Raw genomic sequence first — 22,476 nt, forward strand, 5'->3', positions numbered from 1 at the left:
TCAGTGGATAAATCACAAATGCTGGGGCCGGGCGGTGGCGCTAAAGGTAAGGTGCCTGCCTTGCCTGTGCTAGCCTTGGACGGACCGCGGTTCGATCCCCCGGTGTCCCATATGGTCCCCCAAGCCAGGAGCAACTTCTGAGCGCATAGCCAGGAGTAACCCCTGAGCGTTACCGGGTGTGGCCCAAAAACCAAAAAAAAAAAAAAAATCACAAATGCTATTAGCTCAACATGTTAATAAAACTCAATTTACTGTTAAGACAGAAGTTAAAAATACAGTTAAGGCTAGTCTTCAAACCTGTACAATCTCTTGAATATGTATCTCGTTTGCTTGTCTCTGTTTCTTTGCTGCTTATGTTCTCTTGAGCATATTTCCTCTCTCTCCTCTCACATTTTTCTAAATAAATTCTAAATAAAAACTACCTCCTTCATTAAAAATAAGTATATAAGGGTAGAGTGGTGTAGGTACTTGGCAGACAAAGTTATTTTAAAGTAAAAAAAATACAAAATAGATTGGCAATTTAATCCTCTGGCTAATAAAATAAGTTTATTTATATATTCACAGTAGCTGAATTCTGTAGGTAAGGAAAAATAAGTAATACATCCACATATATATAACATATGTACTCAATTACATATATTATATATAAATTTATTCTACAAACATTTCTTTCTGTATATACATACATTGATATATTAAATGCAATAGCTTACAAATAGTATAAGGTTAGAATATTAGACACAGAAAACGAATCTCAGAGAAACATTTAATCAGGTTCTTTGTGGACAAAAGAATCTTCGAGAAGAGACGACCACTGAATACACATGAAATAAGTTCATACAATATGGAGAACACACAATTTTCTTTAAAAACAAAAAGAGAAAATACAGGAAAAGGGGGAAAAGTTGGTTGAAAAGCACAGCAACAACATAAACATATGAATCAACACTCAAGTTCAGCTCCCATTTTGATTATAAGAACACCTATATTCAAAATATACTATCAAACTATTTTTTGTCTTTTTTGGAGAACAGAAATGTCAAAGCAGCTATTTTTGCCTTCCCTCAACCCCTTTCCCCCTCTTGTCAGAAACAAGAGAGAAGCAACATTTCTAGAAGGCCCTCTTAAGTCTGAGGGCCTCATCCTGTGGGCTGTGCTAGATGTAGTGTGGGCTTGGGGGGTGGGTGTGATAGCATTGTGGGCAGTGCTGGGGAGATGGAGTATGAAAGCTGAGCCACAGGAACCCTTGCTGACTCCTAGGTGGGCCTGCAGCTTTGAGGGAGGAGGGGAATCTTGATGATTTCTCCCAAGTGATTGTGATTCTGCTTTGGTGATCTTGTGTCCTTCAGATAATAGGAGGAAGGTTCTAGAAAGTACAGTTCAAGGCATCTTGAACTCCTCCCTCAGGAGCACAATGCAATGGTCTTTCGAGAAACAAAGTTGAGCCTCAATAAACATCCTTTAAGAGCTCCATCCTCAAGCTCCAGGCCTGTGATCAGGCACCTACCCCTCTCCAGAGAAAGGCACGTAGTTTAATGCAATGTGGGAACTGGAGAGGACGTAGGGATATGCTAGGGGTAGCCTTTGAGTCACCTGGCGAATAAGGTTCTGTAATTATCATAGTAGAGACCCCCAGGTGGGTGAGGTTAGGGAAACATGGCCTGAGGATGTTGGATGTCCTCCAATGATTCTTGATGCTGCACACTTCTGCCTGTGCTCACAACTTGACAGCTATTAGGGTTAGTGCCAGATTGTTTCTCATGCTATGGAGTGAGATGTTCCCTTTTTCCTGCCTGGAATCAGTTCACTGGCTTTCCCTAGGCAGTCCAGTCCCTTTAGAGGGCTGCATATGCAAGGGGAAGAAGCAGGGTCTCAGTGGATGAAGAGGAACCTGAGCTTTCAGAAGCATTTAAAGGACTGTCCTGGCCCTTTTGACATCCAGTTCTATGTGTGCTGTTCCCTCATCTGCTGGGGCTACAGGCATAACTAGTCACATCCATTAAGAGAAGCACTCACTGCGACTGCTTTGCTTAGAAATACCTTTATTTTATAAAGCCACGAATCGTTCTGAAAAGTTTTTTTTTTTTTATAACCACACTTGTAAAAAAAGATGTTGACAATTCTTAGGGAAAAATGTTGAAAATGTTTCTCAGGGGTTACACAAATATTATATTCATAATATATTTTTGAATATATATTATTTAGAGATGAAAATTGGGACCAGCAAAGCAAGCACTGCTGCAGTTAAATCTGGGATACCTGATCACTTCCCACAAACAGTGTTTCTTGGCAGAAAGGGTTGACAAGAACCATCCCAGTGTCCATGTAGTCACCATTGGCTGGGGAGCGGGGTTCTGAGAGCCGGTCCTGTAGAGACGAAGGAAGGAGACAGTGTGAGTTGATGGAGTCATGAGGTATAGAGAAATGAACCCATAGGGACATTTCTTTATGTCTAGAATTGCTTGGTAAACATTTTTCATTAACTTTTCTGCCAATGTAGAGGTATAGAAGCCCTCTGCAATTTCTTTTTATATTTTTTTGGGGGGAAGCAAATATTTTTTATTCTTCCAATTTTTACTTATGTATTGTGATTTACAAGACTGTTGTAACCATTTCAACATATGCCAACCCCCTCCCCAGAGTGCCCCCTTCCTTCCATCAATGTCCCAGGGACTCTTGCCATCCGCACATGCCCCCAACCTTTTCCCCCAGGTAAGCACAGTTTTGTAGTCTGTTGATTTTCATTATTTGTTGCTCCCTTATTGTATTTTTAAAAAATTTGGGAGGCCATACTTGGCAGTGTTTGGGGGGCATATGAGATGCTGGTGATTCAACCCAGGCTGGCTGCATGCAAGGCAAATACCCAACCAAAATATCCAACCCAATACTTTGCTCTAGTCCTGGCCCTTTATTTTAATATCCCTCTTATGAGAGAGTGTGTTTGTTTGTTGTTTTTTTTTTTTTTGATTTTTGGGTCACATTGGCAGCACTCAGGGGTTACTCCTGCTCTGTGCTCAGAAATTGCTCCTGACAGGCTCAGGGGACCATCTGGGATGCCGGGATTCAAACTACCGTCCTTCTGCATGCCAGGCAAATGCCCTACCTCCATACTATCTCTCCGGCCTCGAGAAATTTTTTTTAAATCTGTCCCTCTTGTTCTGATTGACTTCACTCAGCAGGATATCCTCTAGTTCTGATCTTGTAGTGGCAAACTGCTTCATTTCACCTATTCTTATAGCTGAGTGGTATTCTATTGTGTATATAGAATACAATTTCCTTATCCAGTCATCTATAGTTGGGCTTTTGAGTTGTTTCCAGATCTTGGCTATTGTGAACAGTGCTGTAATAAACATATGGGTACAGATATCTTTTATAAATTGTGTTTTTGGGCCCTAGAGGAAGATGAGCAGAAGTGGAATTTCTGGGTTGTATGGAAGCTCAATTCTTTGTTGAGCTTCATATGGGTTTCCAAAGAAGTTGAACCAGTTGATAGTCCTTGTGAATGAGGTAAATTGTGTTTTTGGGCCCTAGAGGAAGATGAACAGAAGTGGAATTTCTGGGTTGCATGGAAGCTCAATTCTTTGTTGAGCTTCATATGGGTTTCCAAAGAAGTTGAACCAGTTGATAGTCCTTGTGAATGAGGTTCTTTATTCCATCCATGCAAGCAATGATTGTTTTTGTTCTTTTTCATGTGTGCCAATCTCACCGATATGAGGTGATATCCCATTGTTTTGATATATATTTTCCTGATGATAAATAATGACATAGGATATTTTAAAGAACTATGAGGTAGGGAGAGAGAGAAAAAGAAAGATTGAGAGTGAGGGAGAGAGAGAAAGAGACAGAGAGACAGAAACAGATACATAGAAGGAGGAAAAGCCCAGTTATATCAGATTCAAAGTATGATTTTTCTGTTTCTTCAATTAGCTCTTGCCCTGCCAACTGGGTTCTGTGCTTCTTCTCAAAGTCCCAAAGGAGAGTCATAATAGATCTCCCTAGTAAGCTAGACCTGGTCCACTTGGTTCCCAGACTCTTGTCTCTTTTTTACAAACTCTTTCGCAGCCTAACTCTGGGAGAGGGCTCCATTTTTCCTCCCCAGTTTACGTCCACTTGTTCACTTCTGCTCTCTCCTTCTTCCCACAACTGAGTCATTTCAGCCTAATCTCTCCCCTTCTGACTCTTCCAAGAATTTCTCGGAACTAGGGCTCATTTCTTGTAACTTTAGGTGATAAATAGTCTATTTTGGTCCAGGAATAGGAAATTTATGTTCAGACATCTGTCTGAATACTTAAAAATTATTATTGAAATAATATGTTTTGCAGTAGAACTAATGTTCATGCTTTAGGTGTACAATGAAATTATGTCACATCCACTGCCCAAATACCACTATTCCTTCACTGTTACTCCTGGGTGCCTTCTTATTTGCCTCTGTTCTCCACATTTCACCCACTTCTCACTTGGTAACCTCAGATCAGCAATTCTTTTTTAATGGTTTCATCTATTTTGTCTTTGTGTATTTTCTCAGCTTCTATCATTCTGCTAGGGATCTCTATTATAATTTTTTAGTTCAGGTATGGTGTCTTTAGGTCAGTGATTTGGGATCAAAGTTTTTTTCCTTTTTTGGGGGTCACACTTGGCAGTGCTCAGGGGTTACTCCTGGCTCCACGCTCAGAAATCACTCCTGGAGGCTCGGGGGACCACATGGGATGCTGGGATTCGAACCACTGTTCCCCCACCCCCTGCGTCCAAGGCAAATGCCCTACTGCTGTGCCATCTCACCACCCTGATTAAGGTTTTTTCATACTATCTTTCATGTCTTCTCTTGCCTTTTTGCGGTTTTCACCTATCAATTTCCTCAATTCCATGAGCATCCTAATAGCTGTATAGAGACTTTACAAAGGTCCTAGATGCTTTGGATACTGTCCCCTTTTTAGCTTCATACATTAATGCAATTGAATGCTCTGCTTCTTCACTGAGCCTGGTGCTATATCAGGGCTGGTGATGGGGGCCTGATTCTGTGCTAGCTTGGGAAACAATCTAGAGTTTACACTTCCTAAATCCAGATAGAGATAATTATTTTGAGTTTGTGCCATACTGGACCACTGCTGGGAATTTGGGGTCATAAGCAATACTCAGCTGAGATCTGGAGATCTGGGCTATACTCCAGAGATCATATTTGCTGGTACTCAACAGTGGCTGTATTGCCCAGTTCAGGCAGTTTGGAAGAGCAAATGTTATGAATGCCCTAACAGCAACTAGCCTGGAGCAGGTCAGTGTAGTTACTAGGCTGTTTGCATTTGCTAGGGCCTTACAGTAGCTATACAATCAGCCTCAAGTAGCCTGGGAAGCACTGTGTTGTCTCAAGTTTACCATCATGCTCATGCTAAGTTTGACCATGTTGTAACTAAAAGTTCCAACATTTGGAAATGCAATGGAAAGTCTGCTGTGCTATGTGCCTTTTTACTTTTGTTTGTTTCTGTTTTGTTCTCTAAAAGTTCTTTCTGACTCTGGCTTTCTGAATTGGGAAGAGCTGACTTAGTTTAGTTTAGAGTGAGAATAAATTCTGATCTTAGTTTGGGAATGACAGGATTTGCCTTTAGGCTGTGTTCAACAAGGAATCAGAAGTCATCATCTGACATCCTGCAAGAGGCCACTGTCTGCAGCAGTTCTAATTCCCTGAACAACTTGCATAGCACAATCTCTTGTCTCTTCACTCTGTATTGTCAGAGAAAAATTCTAATGTTGGTGTCATGGGTTTTTGACTTGATTCTTCCTATTTCCAGGGAAAGTTTCCATACCATAGCAGTTTAGAAATCCTTCTCTAGGTCTCTGCTCTGTGTCTCTTCCTCCTAAGAAACCTCATTCCTTAGCTTTGAAATCTGCTGCTCCTGTTCCTATCTTGTTCCTAGAGATGATTGCTGGGTTCCCCAGGGACATTTTCAGTGGTACCTCATGCAGATTCTAAATTAAAGTCAACTTTTTTTTTGTTTGTTTTTTGGGACACACCCAGTGACACTCAGTGGTTACTCCTGGCTATGCGCTCAGAAATCGTTCCTGGCTCGGGGAACCATATGGGATGCTGAGGGATGGAACCATGGTCCATCCTAGGCTAGTGTAGGCAAGGCAGACTCCTTACCACTTGCACCACCACTCCGGCCCCCTAAAGTCAACTTTTTTTTTTTATTTAAACACCTTGATTACATACATGATTGTGTTTGGGTTTCAGTCATAAAAGGAACACCACCCATCACCAGTGCAACATTCCCATCACCCAAGTCCCAAATCTCCCTCCTCCCCACCCAACCCCCGCCTGTACCCTAAACAGGCTCTACATTTCCCTCATACATTCTCAATATTAGGACAGTTCAAAATGTAGTTATTTCTCTAACTAAACTCATCACTCTTTGTGGTGAGCTTCCTGAGGTGAGCTGGAACTTCCAGCTCTTTTCTCTTTTGTGTCTGAAATTTATTATTGCAAGAATGTCTTTCATTTTTCTTAAAACCCATAGATGAGTGAGACCATTCTGCGTTTTTCTCCTAAAGTCAACTTTTGAAATACTATTTATTGAACAATTTGCTTCTACTCTTACTTAAAGAATGATTTATATATTGAATATATATGTGTGCTAGTTTCTTTTTGGGAAAGGAAGTTTGGGCCTCATCTGGAGTTCTCGGGGGCTATTCCTGGATCTGTGTTTAGGAATGACTCCTGGAAGTGTTCAGGAGAGACCATCTGTGGTATAAGGGACTGAATAATGATTTTAATGCAAGACAATTACTTTACCTCCAGTATTATTTCTCTAATTCCTAATTCTAACTTTGGTTGTAGACTTTGTTATGATAATCAGTGGGAGAGTGCTAAAAATCCTCCATACTTGATTGTTTGAGGTCCATACTGACCCAAACTGGTCTCTCTAGATCAGTTATGTGAATGATTTGGCTCATTTATTTGTTTGGTTTTTGGAGGGAAGTTATGCCTGGCAGTGCTCTGTGCTTATTCCTGGGTCTGTGCACAAGGATCATTCCTGACGTTTCTCATTGGAACACATAAGATGCTGGGGATGGAATCCAGGTTGGCTGCATGTAGGGTAAGTACTCTACTTGTGCTATCTCTCTGGTCCATATGAATGATTTTAGCATAACTAACAAAGCCGGGAAGCATTTGTGGAGCATGAAATAGCTATAACTGAGTACTAGGCCTAGCACTGAGTAGGGAGGAAATGCATAGTGTTTCTTTTTGTTTGTTTATTTGTTTTGGGGCCCAAACTGATGGTGCTCAGGGGTTACTCCTGTTCTGTGCTCAGAAATTACTCCTGGCAGGCTTGGGAGACCATATGGAATACTGAGGATCTAACCTGGGTAGGCTGCATGCAAAGCAAACACCCTATCCACTGTGCTATTATTCTGGCTCCTGCATAGTGTTTCTTATGTCTAAACAACAGAATTTTCTGAACCTACAGACCATTTAAAGGTAAAAAATCAGCAACAGACATTAGGTAGGCTGGCATAAGCCAGCTTGCTTAGAACATTTGAGTCTTCATTTTAAGAAGCCACAATTACTTGCCTTTTTATGTGTGGCATGGGAGAGGGTACACCCAACAGTACTCAGGGTTTATTTCTGGCTTTGTTGTCAGTCCTTTGGGCTTAGTTATGGCTGTATTCTGGCAACCACATGTGATATTGGGGATGGGATTGGGGTTGGCTGCATACAAGGCAAGAACCTTGTCTCCTATATTATCTTTCTGGTCCCATAACTTTCTTAATTTTTAAGCAAAACACACATATAAAATATATATTTTGAGGATTTAAGATTGCTCTGTAGTTAATAAAGAAAGACAGACCATTTGTTGGCAAAAAAATCTTTCCAGAAGATAAAAACTTCCTTTATTGTCTGGAATTAGTTTTTGCCTTGGCTTTTCAACAGGGCAAAAAGGGTGGCATACCAGTGAGGTCACAGAAATCCTTTTTCACTAAGCTGTTGGGTTGAGCTGTGGAGGGGAATTTTGGAGAGACCAGTTTGTTGCTTTTCAGTCATCAAAAATCAAGTATTCATTGTGTATATATACCACATCTTCACAATCCACTTATCTATCATTGGACATCTCGATTGATTCCATATACTATACTGTTATAAGGAGCAATAGAATCATGCATTCTGCTGCAACATGGATGGGACTGGGAGATTCCATGTTAAACTAAGTGAGCCAAAGAAGGATACAGACACAGGATAATCTTACTGATATATGGCATTTAGACTGGACAAGAGAATGCAGTGTCTTAAAGGGAGATGCTTTGATCTCCTTTAGCAAAACAGAGGGAAATGAGGCTGGGAGGGCCTGAGGCCAGGTCTACCTCCCAGACCCTGACAAGGACTTTGAGACAGTTTTTTTTTTTTTTTTTTTTTTTTTTTTTGGGCCACACCCGGTGGTGCTCAGGGGTTCCTCCTGGCTGTCTGCTCAGAAATAGCTCCTGGCAGACACGGGGGACCATATGGGACACCGGGATTCGAACCAACCACCTTTGGTCCTGGATTTGCTGCTTGCAAGGCAAATGCCGCTGTGCTATCTCTCTGGGCCCGACTTTGAGACAGTTTGTTTATAAAACTCACCCTGACCATTAGAGGCAAGAGTTTCTGCTTCCCAGAACTCTCTGCTTTCACTGCAGTAACAGTTGTCTCCCTTCTTTCTTCTGGGACAACTTGACTCTATCTCAGTTGATATACTAATTTCAAGTCTCTTTCCATCTGTCCTTCTACCCGTTCATCTGTCCCTTTGTTCCAGTTAATCCACTCATCACAAGCACAGTCTTTCTAGATCTAGGTCACCCGAAGCTCAAAACTCCACTTGATACTTTGTGCCTGAGACAAATGCAGACTCCTCTTAGGGCCATGCTTGATATTAGCCTCACCTGAACTATTTGCCCTCCTCTCCATATAAGAGAAGAAAGAGCACACCTCTGGAGATAGACAGACCTGGGGTGACAGTTAGATCCTGGGCAAAATGCTTTGATGACACTCCATGTTCAGTAACTGTCCCTACCCTCTCTCAGACTGCTGCTTCTTAGCTGCGAGTCATTCCCAGCACATTGTAAGACTTAGCCGCTATCTCTCTGAGATAGTTTTGTTTTAGCATGATCACTGGAGTGAGTGAAATCTTACCCACATCTCAGAATCTGGAGCCTGGGAGAGCAGAGTTTCATCTTTACAGGCTCCACAGCATGCCTGACACAGCAAGTCCTATGTGAATAATGGTATATTTGTTCCCAGAAGCCCCAAATCCCTAGAAATTGTTGACCCAATCTTAACAAATGCAGAATGCACCTTGAAAGATATAGATGAAATTCAGGGACAGGGACAGGCCTACAGGTTCCTGGCTACTGCTGGACTGGAGAGTAGTCTGCAAGGAGCAAACTGCTCAGTAGGCCAGACCCTGCTGCTCATTTAGAGCCTGTGCTGTTCCCTGTGGGGGCCAGTCCTTCTAGGGATGCTTGCTGTGGGCTCATTACCTCTGATGTCTCAAGGGACTGGATCTCCCTTGGCAACTCCACAGCATGCCTGTTGAAGTAGTCCATCGTGATGGCATTGTTCCAGTAGCTCAGGTTATTCTCTGGGTTAGTTGTCTTCTTCTTTCTTCGTAGGCAGCAAACTGTCAGCAGGACAGCTGCAGAGAGAGTCCAAGTTAGATGGAGAGGGGTGGAGATGGAAGGTATGAAGCCAGTGTGGCCAGAAAATAGAGGTCATCTTTTGATGAAGTTGTGATGGTCTGTCATTCAGCAAACACATACATGTATGTGCTTCCTCAGTGTCAGGTGTTGAGAGTAAGGAATGAGCAAAACACAAAGGTACCCACTTTCCCAGGGCATCCAATCATGATGGATGAGTGCAGTGCAGAGTGGATAGACAATAGTAAAGAGTACAGACAGTGAGTTAGACTCTTCCAGGGAAATAGTGGGAGAGGTGGAGAGGGGACTATGAGACATGGCTTTGAAGTCCTGAAAGGATTCCTTTGAGTGATCTTAGAACTGACCCTAGAACTGGGAACAAGAATAGAATGTTCTGGGGTCATACAGGTAAAGGGCCTGGGTGCGAACACGTGTGAGTGGACAATCAAGATAGCTTTGTGAGGTGGGAGGTGAGTAAGGTCAGAGGCAGGAGGTGAGGGAGGTGGGAAGTGAAGCTGAAGTGGGAGTGAGCTGAGAGTGAGCTGGGATGTGAAGAAGGTAGGAAAGAGGGTGAGAGGAGGGAGCTGAGGGAGATAGGAGGTGAATGAGCTGTGGCCAGGGCTGCAGATGCTGGGCTGGTCAGAGGGAGATGTGGGGTCAACTCCTCACCTCCTTGCCCATCTTGAGTGTGTACTAAAGGAAGGAAGAAACTTCCCTATGGATGCAGCAGTACTTATGGGGAAAGTCTTGGGCAGGCAGAGGGCGGGGACCTCCTTCTTTCACAGACAGAAGATTGAGGTCCAGAGACAGGCTAACCTGCTATGTCACAGCTTAATCCATCCGTGAACCCTCAATCTTGGGCCCTGAGGCCAGAGCTGTCTGGGATGTGGTGCCAGGGTTCTGCCCTGCAGTTCAGAGCAAGGGCTTTTCTCTTCCTGTGTGTCACAGAGCTGCCAACTTGGTGAAATTTCCCTCACATGCCTTTCAAATACTGTTTCATTGACACAGGAGAAGCCAGTCTGGACACAGGGGTTGGCATATGAAAGGCCTGGGTTCCTCTGCCTCTGGGCTCATTCCCTTTGTCAAGATGACTAGGAAGGAAAAAACTCATAGGGAGGGGAGGAGAATAAAAGCCTGGGGTACAATAGGTGCTAATTAAGTTTTCTGATTCTCCCAGCATTTCCACTCAAAAAAAAAAAAAAAAGAAAAAAAAGATCTTTTGAAGAAAAGATGGGTTTTTGGATGGCTCAAGGCCAAGGCACCATCAAAGGTGATTTTGTTTGCTTTATTTTGGGATTTGACCCTTCACCTAAGAAAGCAAAGGTAGACTCTGGGGCCACTACTACCACTCAGAGAAGAAGCACCCGAAAGTTCACAAACTAGAGTCCCACTGCCTAGCAAATTTCGGGGACTCATACCCATCTGGCTACTCTGAACCCAGGGAGGGAGCATATTTTTCAGGCATCTCTAGGCCTCTGTGAACTGCACTGCTCTAAGCAAACAGAAGGGGTGAGCCTCTCTCTCCCTTTGGTATAAAGCTTCTCCAATGTTTTCCCAAAGGCAATAGTAGTGACTCAAGGTCTCTGGGACTCCATTTTTTTTTTTTTTGTGGTTTTTGGGTCACACCCGGCAGTGCTCAGGGGTTATTTCTGGCTCCAGGCTCAGAAATTGCTCCTGGCAGGCAGAGGGGACCATATGGGGTGCAGGGATTCGAACTGATGACCTCCTGCATGAAAGGCAAACGCCTTACCTCCATGCTATCTCTCCGGCCCCTGGGACTCCATTTTTATGAAAATTTTAAACTACTGTGAGCATTAAATCACTTGATTATTTCCAAGAAATGTCAGTCAAGACTCACAGGGCTCTCTAGCTGTCCCACTGGAGTGGGCAGCGGCTTATGTGCTGGCCTTTCTGGGAGGGGACTGCTCTGTGGGGGGATAGGACATGACGGGAAATAGATACTTCCCCATTCTTCCTAAAAGTGCTTTCATAGGCCTGTCTGAGGATCATGGCAGATGCTACCAAGTGTCAAGATGTAACCTAACCTTCGCAGAGCACTTCTTTAGGGTAGACTTTTTGCATCTCATTGTTGAGCTGGAGGAGGAAGGTCCCCCTGGACCCAACTGCCTACCTGCCAAGACCTTGTTTTGGGACCTTCTATCTCTGACTAATGCTGGCAGAAGTACTCATGCAGGACAGGGATTCCTCCTCTACCAACCAGGAGACCTCATCCTCCTGGCAAAATCTACCTTAGAGTTGCACTACGGTCTTAGTACTTGTTCCCCAGAACCTTTCTTTGCCTTCTCCTTTCAGTGGCAGTACTTTAGTCAAAGAATCCCTGCCATCCCAGTACCTGCCTTTATAATTCATCCCAATTCTCATTCCTATTGAATTTCAGCTTGGTCTCTACCTCCTGAAATCATGGAAGTGACATAGTCCTATCTTGACAGGTGAGACAATACTGGGCCAATAGTGAATCTTTCAAGTCCCACAGGAGACAAGAGGGAAGGCTGGGATGAAGTCCAGGAATATTTGCATCCACACAGCAGGTTTGTCACAAGACACCCACATGCTCATGATTCCTGCAAGCTGAAAGTCAGAAAAGGAGAGTCAGAGAAGGAGACACAATTCAGTTCAGTTCCTTCATCTTGTAGGTGAGACGGAGACCCTGTGGGCCAGAAGTGTTGACATGAAGGGCAAGTCCAGGCCTTGGACTTTCTTAATTTTTGGCTTTCTTGTTTCCTGTTTCTTTGGATGTTGCAGGATGTGGACTTGAGGACTCAGGGTCTGGATCTGAGGCCACAGGTATGGGGAAACCAGATTTGGGACTTCCTATGTGATTCCCAAGTTGGTAGGATGTGGGAAACTTATGGAAATCTGGGAATATGAGGGAAATTGACAGATTTACAGATGTAAGGAGGAGTAAAGGAAAGTGATAAAGAATTTGTAGCACAATAAAGGCCCAAATTACCAGTGTAGAAACAAAAAAAGATAATTAGTGTAAAACCCTTTGTTCTTTAACCATAGTTGCAATTTTGCTTGTGTAAACCCCACTTGTTTGCACATAAGAAAGGAGTGGATCATTTGGGGCTGAGAGTGGGCAGGACTACCCGAACTCTAGGTCTGACTAAATAAACTCCTTTCTCTTCCACCACCTTAGGCCATCTTGATGCTTTAAACTTTCACAAACCGGTGTTGGGAAGAGCTTCTGCTCTTTTCACAGGAAGGTCTTGTTAAATACAAAGTCTTGGGGCATTCACTGTTGTCTGACTAAAGCAAGACTGCTCTGGGGCATCACAAAAGAGGACTGATTACTCTAGCAGAAGGCCCTGGTCAGCCTCAGATTCATGAAGAAAATCAGCTGCAGCTGCCCTGTGACCACCTTCTGTGAAGCCCTGTGTTTGCTCAGTGAAGCTGGGGCCAAAGCTTTCAAGAGCTCTGTGGCTTGTGCAGGACAGACTGGGAAGTCTGACCTTGGATGAAAAACCCACAGTACTGGAGACAGGGACGAGCAGGAGGCAAAGTGTCCTGGTGGTGGCAGCAGAGACCAGCTTAGGAGCCCCAGGGCTCCTCCTCCTTTCCTGGCTGAATGCAGTTAATGTCCGGGCATATCTGAATAGGTGGGTGGCTGTCTCTAGCACTGCGCAAGAGATAATGGCCCTCTAAGTCCCAGCACACACAAGAGGCTCCTAGCTGCGAGGTGGGGTTTATGACCAGCGAAATCATGGGCAAGTCAGAGATTTGCTATGATCACTTCATATTTTCACTAGGAAAGAGGAATCAACCCTTTGCAAAATGGCGTTGGTCACCTGAAGTCTGAGGAGTTGGGCCTGGGAGCTAGACATGAGGAAGCAATGAAAGCATCCTGCTATGAACCAGGTGGCCTGAAAAATGAGACAAACTGGCAAAGCTTTCGAATAAATGTGGCTGTTGGGAAGGTCTTTCTTCAGATCCATAAGAGGTCAAGTGACAAAAGAGCACTGGTCCTGAAACCAATCACAGAGTCTGCCTCTTTTATGGGTTCTTGACCTGCTTCTAACCCAGGTTCTAACCCTGCCTCTTTGCAAGGTTAACGATGGTCCCACAGGGGTTGGGGCCATGAATGAGGGCAGGGAGTCGCATGGGAGGCAGCTGAAGCCTTGAGGGCTTAGGAAGCCTCTCCAATAAATTGGTGGGAAAGCAAGTGAGAAGCCAAAGGTAGGTTTATTTGGTTTTCGTTTGGTTTTTGGTCACACCTGGTGGCACTCAGGCATTCCTCCTGGCTCTGTGCTCATTTATTATTCTTGGCAGGTTTGGGGGACCATATGGGATGCTGGAGATAGATCTTTGGTCAGCAACATGTAAGGCAAATGCCCTACTTACTGTGCCTACTTGCAAATGCCCTACTTGCTATGCTCTGGCCGCAGGCCATGTATTTTCAAAGGTCAATGGTCCCAAAGGGTTACAGGAGTTCAAAACAAAGGGACTCATACCTTTTTTTACATATATTTTTAATATGTTCTAGTAGGTTCTATTCCTTGTACCTCAACACTCCATTTGGAGTTCCAGCAAATTCCTACAACGTTCAGAGGAACTTCTCTAGTCAAGAACTATAGAAATGATCCCTGAAAGTATCAGTACATTCCTAAAGTGTATTTATAGGCTGTATGCATGCTGCTGTCTTGGCTCACACCCATACACTCTCAGTTTAGGCAGCATGTGGGTTTATTGGATTTGCAACAAGATCTATTTGAGTTTCAAACGTACATAATAAAAGGTTTTGAGAAAATTTTTTTTGGATTGGCAAAGCCCAGAGGTTGTGGGCTAGATCTACTCAATGTCCAATAAGAAGGGAAAGGGACTCAGAAAAACAAAGGGTGAGGCCTATCAACACCTGGTTCCCTGTGCTTAGTAGAGTTCCCAGTCCATGAAGGGCTCCTGGGAAATAACTGTGCTGAGTTCTACCAAGATGCATCTATCCAATCTGAGCTGACTACTGCTTGATTGGGATCCTCAGCACATCCCCACAGTCTGGCACCAGACTCTTTACTGTAAGGGGTGTTTCTCAGAATCTCACTTGCTTCTGTTTTTATTTTATTCTTCTGAATAGTCTGTTTTAAGGAAGGTGTGATAAAAATAATGGAAATTCTCTTCGTAAATGAGACCTTCTAGAGACATGTAAAGAATGGAAAATTAGGAAGCTGTCCCTAATGTGACTACTTCTCACATGTGACTTTTATTAATAATTTATTGACTTACATTATCTCACTGCCTTTCTTCTGTTTTAGAAGTTGGAAGTTGCAGCTTTATAAGCCTGTTTTGTTCCCATGTGAGACAATACAGTTGTCTCTGATAATTTCTAAAAGAAGAGCATATACAACCCCCAAACATTGCCCTTTTCCTGCATTGGGCCTGTGAGCAAAGAAAGCACCCCCTCCCCGCCCGCCCCCATATGGACAGGCTGTTTTGTTTATCAGACTGATGGTGACAGAAAGCGGGGAGAGGTGGCATCTGGAAAGAATCCAGAATTCAGACTTAACAAGATCTTGTTGGAGAGCAATGTTGGCAAGAAAATGTATTCATGCAAGAGGCAGATACCTCCTGCATCACTGTTCAAATCACTGCAGACTGGGGAGACTTTGCTTAACCACTTCCTCTGTGGAAGTTTCTGGGCTGTTTCTCCTGAGATCAGGGTGAGCCTGGTGGTGTATGTGTGTATGTGGGAGGTGTGACATGAAACCAGTAAGAGAGCTGGTTCTGTGCTGGCTTCCTGATTGTGAACAGAATGTAGCACATAGGAGTCAGTCACTATTCACAATCCTCTGACATCTGGCCATATGCAATGGAAAGTAGCCCCAGCCTTAGGGCTGACTACAGGCTGCAGGGCTTGGGAGGCACTGGGAAAAGAAATCACAGAAAATTAGAAGGAATGGTTTGGAAAAGAAATAATAATTTTGAGAGCTGCTTCAAATATCTTGGGGCATTGCTAGATTTTTTTGCGAGTTCAGACTGCAAGTGGGAATTACAAGGATGCAAATTTCAGACCTTTACAAGAGTTGGGAAACTCCTGAAAACATAGGCAGAGAATGTGGTGTTCCATGAGTGAGGCGTCTCCTCCCTAGGTTCCCTAGGAGGCTGAAGGATAATCAACTCAGTATAGTTGTCATAGTTATCTAAGAAATCGAGAGTGTCGGGTCAAGTACATGGAGAAGGTATCTAAGAACCTGAAGCGACTGGTCCTGAGACTAGCAAAGGTTCCTTTAAGAGACATGGGAGGGTTTATTGGAGGGTGTGATAAGCAGCAGTCAGGAGGTACTGGAAGCCTTTGGAGAACTTTCCCACCAATGCTCATAAAGGCAGAAAACAATGAGAGGTGTAGATGGCATCCAGCTCACATACCCATGAACAAATAAATCTGGTGACAGAGAAAAAGAGTTGCAAAATTCACAAATAATTCAAGTCTCAAGTTAGTTATGAATTGTGTTTTGTGAAGGCCAATAGAACTTTCTGTAAGATCAAAGCTTTATCTCCTTTCTTGAGGAAAAAGAAGAAAGCTATGTGGAAGGAGTAAAAAGACAGGGAGGATGGTAGGTGAGTCGAAGGACAGTAGGGCATGGGCCTAATTACTTGGAGGTGGCAATTCTGTCAGTGCCTCCTATCATATGTCTATGCCCTGTTGCTCCGGGCATAGGCATGTGGGTCACAAATTGGTGACAAGAGTTGAACAGGGCAGAGAGGAACATTGAGCCCTCCCTTAGTCCCTCCTTTCACTAACCTTAGGTTCGAAGTGAGCTCTGTTACTGCTCACGCTGATTTTCTTTCTGCACAGTGAGGATTGGGTTGGACTAGCTGTATAGTTTTCCCAGAATCTGGGAATTATACTTTTTGCTCAGCAGGCATCAAAATCATGGCACAGAAATAGGAACAATCTGTGCTGCTGGTCTTGCAACCTCATCTCCTGGGCCAGGCATGTCTTGCAGCCCACTTAGGGAGGACTTCCCAACTCTGGGGCAAAGAAATTCTGGGGCCAGGCAAGCTGCTGAATAGGAGAAGAGGGAAAGAAGGTGGAGCAGGAGGTACTTACAGCAGGAGGAGATGGGCACGCTGATGGCCAGGATCACCCAGACGATGTCCATCTTGCTTAGGCAGATGGTGGCTTTGTGTTGAGGCTTGTTCCCTTCAGCCACATGGGAGATGTTCCCCACTGTGCCAGGTTTCCAAGTGCCAGCAGGGACCAGGCGGTTGAGGAAGTTTCCTGTGGCAGTGGACACCACTGTGGAGAAAGGCCTGGGCACCTCATCAGTCATGGTAGGGGTGGTCGTAAGCTCCTCCTGGTCTCGGGAAACAGTGTTTTCTGAGGTGTCAGTGGGGTGGGCTGGAGCCTGTGAGGATGTTCCCTGAGGAAGGCCCTTGGAAGGGGCTGAGACACTGACATCAAAGGCAGCCTGGGTCTGCCCCTGGGTGGCTGTGAAGGCCCCAGGGCTGGTAGATGGAGGTTTGTTGGTGCCAGGAGTAACACCAACAGCAACACCAAGCCTGGAGTCAGCGTGGTTAGAGCTGTATTGTGGGTCACCATAAGGGACCTGAGAAGGCACTAGGGTAGGTTGTGAGCTGGTAGGGACTCCTGAGGCTGCTGGGACATCTGGTTTCTCTCCTTGGCTGGTGAAGGTAGAGCCAGCCCCCTGGTCTGCTCTGCTAAGTCCTGACTTATCCTCTGCAGTCGCCAGAGGGGTAGTGGTGGTGGCCCACAAGGTCCTGCGGGGCACCAGGGTTATGGCCACAGTTTGAGGCTGTGGTGGATTCCTGGGGGTGAGGGTAGAGAGAACAGGCTCTGCAGACTCTGTGAAGTTGCCCTTGTAGATTTGAAAGATTTTCCCCAGGGGCCGCTTCTGCCCCAGATGTGCGGTGGTCTGGTTCTGTGCCTGCTGACCTTTCTTCCTTCTTGGGTGGCCATCAGATGTGGATGAGCCAGCCCATGATGAACTACTGGCCCCCCTTCGTGAAGAGCCTGGGGGCCTGGGGGGTCTGTGAGTGGCTGGCCGTGTGGGTGCTGTGGTATGGTGACTGGTGGTTCTTGGTGGCTTTGTGGGCAAACTGGTGGACACAGTGCTGACTAGGGGCCTGCGCTCAGAGTGGGAGGGTGCATCTGTGACCGCAGGAAGGGGCTCTGTAGACTCTTCAGAGTGAGGGGTGGTTGCTGCAGCTATGATGGTAGAGACTATGCTTACAGGGGGTTGCCCATCTGCTTGGAGTGAAGTTGTTGCCACAGAAACTGAGGCCGGTGCCAAGGGCCCATGGAGATGGGGAGTCAGCGTCGGCACAGGGTGTGAGGCAGCTGCCACAGAGGAGTGTCTGTTAGAGATGGTGGATGCTGTTTCCATGGTGCCTGGGGTGATGTCTGAGGGGAGGACCTGAAGAGATTCCCTGGGAGATGGTTCTTGGGTGGTGAATGTCAGGGCTTCAATCAATGCCAAGGTCAGGAGGGAGCCTTGAGAGAGAAAAGGAGAGAAAGAAGCTAAAATACCTGAAGACATGACAACCTCTGGTTAGGGAACCCAACGGTGACATCAGGGGCATACCTGAGGTCTTTGCTGCTACCTCAAAGCTCATAGGGTTACAATTTCCTAAAGAGCAGGAGGGTCTCTCAGGTAGAGGTTATCCAGCAGAATAGGGAAAGAGAAAGCAGCCCCCCATTGGGGTAGATGTAACTGGCCAAGCCCAGCTTTTTCCAGTGCCTCTGAGAAGTCTACTCCCAAAGGCCCCTTCTAGGAACAGACAGGCTAGGCATGTGCATTCTTTTGCAGCCAGCTGGAGCTTGATAAAACATGGGGGGAGCTGGTAGTTCTGAAAGCCATGCTGAGGTGGATAAGAAAGACTTAGGTGAATAAGCCGACCAATGCACACGGCCTGTCTGACTCTTCCATTTATGACCAGACAAAAGTCTCCTCAAACAGACCTCATTCATTCGGAACTGCAGCAGCTGCTGGTCAAGCCCTCCCCTCCACTGTAGAGGACACAAAAATCATCAGTGCTGTCTCCACAATCAATACTCATTCTACAAATAACACTAAATAAAGGCAGAAACAGCCCAGTGTAATGGGAGAGCCAGGAAGAGGGAATTGGGGTGCTGAGAAGGCTGGTGTGTCTCCATGCCCATAAAGCACAGTACAAAAAGCCCTGGAGAGAAGAGACTTCTGGAGATGTCACTGGCTTTCAGGCTGTCAATGTGTTAACTGTGTTTCCTGAGATGATCCTGCAGTGAACTTTCTGGAAAATCACTGGTGCTGTCTAGTCTTTTGAGGAGCATGGAAAGAAGATGGTGAATTTCACATGGTGGTCAGTGTGCATGCTTTTCATTGATTGAGACAATTTACAAGGACAAAAGCCTATGAATTAAAAATATCTCTAAATACTCGGGGCCGGGCGGTGGCGCTAGAGGTAAGGTGCCTGCCTTGCCTGCGCTAGCCTTGGATGGACCACGGTTCGATCCCCCGGCGTCCCATATGGTCCCCCAAGCCAGGAGCGACTTCTGAGTGCATAGCCAGGAGTAACCCCTGAGCGTCACCGGGTGTGACCCAAAAACAAAAAAACAAACAAACAAACAAAAATATATATATATCTAAATACCCACGGCTTGTATTAATCACAACACAAGTAACTATGTTTAAAGTAATTTCTGTAAATAAAGATGCAGGATCTAACCAAGATACCGCACTGCCAGATCACCCAATACTGGTGGGTAGAAAGAACTGTTGTCTGCTGCTGAGATCTGTGATCTGATTCTGACCTGCAAACCCCTCATTCACATGGATGCACTCTGAATCCTACCCATGTTCCTTGAGCTCACTCTTTGGGATACTCTTTGGAGGCTTCCCACACAAAACAGAGTAGAAGAGTTATATGTAGTATCCTTGGAAGTCTTGGAAATTGGATGGGGATCACAGCTGCTGAGAGATCTTTCAGGAGCAGAGAGGTCATCTTCTTAGCTGCTTCTGAAACAGGGCCCAGGGTCCCTCATATTAAGGCCACTTCCAGCCTGGTATGTACTAGAGTCCTGGGTAGAGCAGTGTATCCTCAGCCTAACAGGCAGAAGGAGGCTGTAAGAGACTATACTTGTGGCCTGTAGGACTAATAATCTGCCTGAAGCAACTTACTTTCTTCTTGAAAAAAATTTTTAGTGATTGAAATTTCTGTGGTTTTATAATAATATTGATATTTGCTTCTCATGCACATAATCCCAGCATTTTTCCTAAATTTCCATTTGTGATCTGGAGTGAATGTGAGGGTCATAAAAAAAAATCACAAAAGTGTATTGAAATTTTTTTTTTCAGGGAACTAGAGCAGTGACACAAATGGTAGGGTATTTGCCTTGTACAAGGCTAACCTAGGACAGATTGCAGTTTGATCCCCGGGTGTTCCATATGTTCTCCCAAGCCAGGAGCGATTTCTGAGCACATAGCCAAGAGTAACCCCTGAGTGTCACTGGGTGTAGCCCAAAAATTAAAAAAAATCTTTTATAGTATCATAAATATTTGCTTTGTATACCTCTGTTACATACTTATATAACCCGGGTCACATAAAATTTTCTCAGGCTCTGAAAAGTCTGCAACCCCACTCCAAGGGCAGTTTCTTGGAACTGGCAGGCTAGTATATGCATCCTCTGTAGCCAGCTGGAGTTTTATCACACACAGGGGAGCTGGCAACTCTGGGAGCCATGCTGAGATGGATGAGAAAGACTAAGGTGAAGAGACTCTGAAATGGGTCACGGTGGAAAAAGTTTAAATTGGCTGGCTCTGTCCCACATCAACCATGTGTTCTGCTTCCACCAATCAATCCTAAACCTCTTCGCCTCTCAGACTCCATCCCATTCTCACAGCCACTCAGTGGTGGGTAGGAAGTTAAGTCCCAGGGAGATTATATAACAATTTAAATAACAATTTTAAAGTCAATAGAAAAAAGTAAGTTTAAAGTCAATAACTCACAGAAACTTTTACTGTGCTGCATTCCAAATAAATGTAAGCTTTTTCTAACTGACCAGTGATGGGCAGGAAAGAAGAGAGGTAACTGCGTCCACATCAGAAACGATGTGCTGCTCAGCTGCAACCCTTTCTGGGTTATTCCAGCTCTTTTCTTGCAGTTTACCACCACAGGGACCATCTATTCTTAGAACCTCTGATGTTTGGAGAAACATTTTCTAATAAGTTTCTGTTTGGCTCATCAGTAACTTGGCTCGGTATAAGCTATATTAGGACTGATTTATGTTCTTCCCAACCCTCTGAACCTCATGGTTGTGCTTGAGATAGAGCCTTTACAGTGATTATTAAAATGAAGCCATCATGAGAGGTATTAATCTAATCGGACAGATGTCCTTTTAGGAAGATACCAGGGTACCCTGAGATGACACCAAAGCCTGTATACAGAGTACAGGCCTTGAAAACACACCAAGAGAATAGGCCATCTGCAAATCAAGGAGATAGCAGACAGACAAATCAATCCTGTCAGCATCTTAAATAAAAATTAAACACCATGATTTATAATACTGCCAAGCAGGATTTCATGCATATGACATTCAATACCATACCCTTCACCAGAATGCATGCTTTCCTCCACCACTGTCTGTGACCACCCCCTACCTCAAACCCATCCTCCTCTTCTATCCCCCAGTTCCCCTAAATTTAGTTCTATAGGCCAGTTTCCTGTTCTGTTGACTTTTATAATCTGTCCTTCCCCTTTTTTTCTCAGCATCTTGATTTTTTAATTCCAGTGTTCCAGTTTGGGGAAAAGCAGATGTCTGTGGTTTATGCTATCTGGTCTATATTACTTTTTGGTTTTGGGCTACACACCTGGAGTTTCTCAAGACTTACTCCTGGCTCTGCACTCAGGAATCACTCTTGGTGGGCTCTGGGCCATATGAGATGCTGGAGATTGAACTCTGGTCAGTTGCATACAAGGCAAGTGCCATACTAGCTGTACTATCATCCCTACCCCTCTGGTACTTTGCTACGGCAATTTGAACAGACTGAAACAGGCTAAAACTGATATTAGAGATTCTAAAAAATGAGCAGCAGAAACCAGGGCCAGCATCCAGATATGTATTTTGGGAAATGACGTATGGGGATAGTTAGGGAAATTCACTGGTAGTCTCCAAGGAGCTGAGAAAATGGCTCCTTGAATGTCTGTGAGAGGAATGTGAGCTGTTGGCCCCAGAGGGCACATTCTCATTGGCCCAGGATTGGTTCACTTGTTTGCTCCATTGTACTTCCTCACTCATACATGGATCCCCCAGTTGAGTCAATGAAGTCCTGGACAGTGCACCTGTCAGGTCACACCAGCCCCAGCATGAAGTAGTCATGGCAGCTGAAATCCAAACAACAGCCCAGTGAATGAATGCCTGAGTAGCAGGGCAGTTGTGACTCATTTAGAGACCAGAGACCAAGGCTACTTTCTAGGCAGCAGTATCAAGGCCTTACATGGCTTTCAGAAAAAAACCTGCCTGACCAGAAGGCTATCACTGGGCTAAAAAGAACAATCCTGGCCTCCAGAAGAACTTTTGAGACACTACCAGAAGGGTTACTACATCCTGAATGTACTCAGGGCAGGGGCTGGGGATATTGCTTAAAAAGCTAGAATTCTAACAGGTGGAGGTCCTGATCCTGGAACTTGAACTGTCTTAGTGGCCCCTTAGTTCTTCTGGGGTGGCCCTGCTGGCCCTTGCATTGCTGGGCTCAACACTGAATGGCTGTCAGAAGTGACCCCAGTCTCCCTAAGCACTGCTCAGAATCCTTCCACTCCCCAAAGAACAGTTGAGAAGAAATTGCTTTGACTTTCTGACCATGA

At 44.8% G+C, this 22,476-nt stretch overlaps 1 protein-coding gene across 1 annotated transcript in view; it reads right to left on the reverse strand.

The window, feature by feature from the left end:
- Window positions 1–1,595: 1,595 nt before the first annotated feature.
- Window positions 1,596–22,476, reverse strand: part of TMEM108 (transmembrane protein 108) — a 262,120-nt gene continuing 241,239 nt past the window's right edge. Inside the window, exons 4-6 of the mRNA XM_049775972.1 lie at window positions 16,724–18,127; window positions 9,505–9,659; window positions 1,596–2,367 (exon numbers count right to left, since the gene is read on the reverse strand). Of these exons, the coding sequence (XP_049631929.1) occupies window positions 2,245–2,367; window positions 9,505–9,659; window positions 16,724–18,127 (1,682 nt within the window). The 3' untranslated portion in view covers window positions 1,596–2,244. The remainder of the gene's footprint in view (window positions 2,368–9,504; window positions 9,660–16,723; window positions 18,128–22,476) is intronic.

The sequence above is a fragment of the Suncus etruscus genome, chromosome 6 (genome assembly GCF_024139225.1).
Source record: "Suncus etruscus isolate mSunEtr1 chromosome 6, mSunEtr1.pri.cur, whole genome shotgun sequence".
Classification (NCBI taxonomy): domain Eukaryota; kingdom Metazoa; phylum Chordata; class Mammalia; order Eulipotyphla; family Soricidae; genus Suncus; species Suncus etruscus.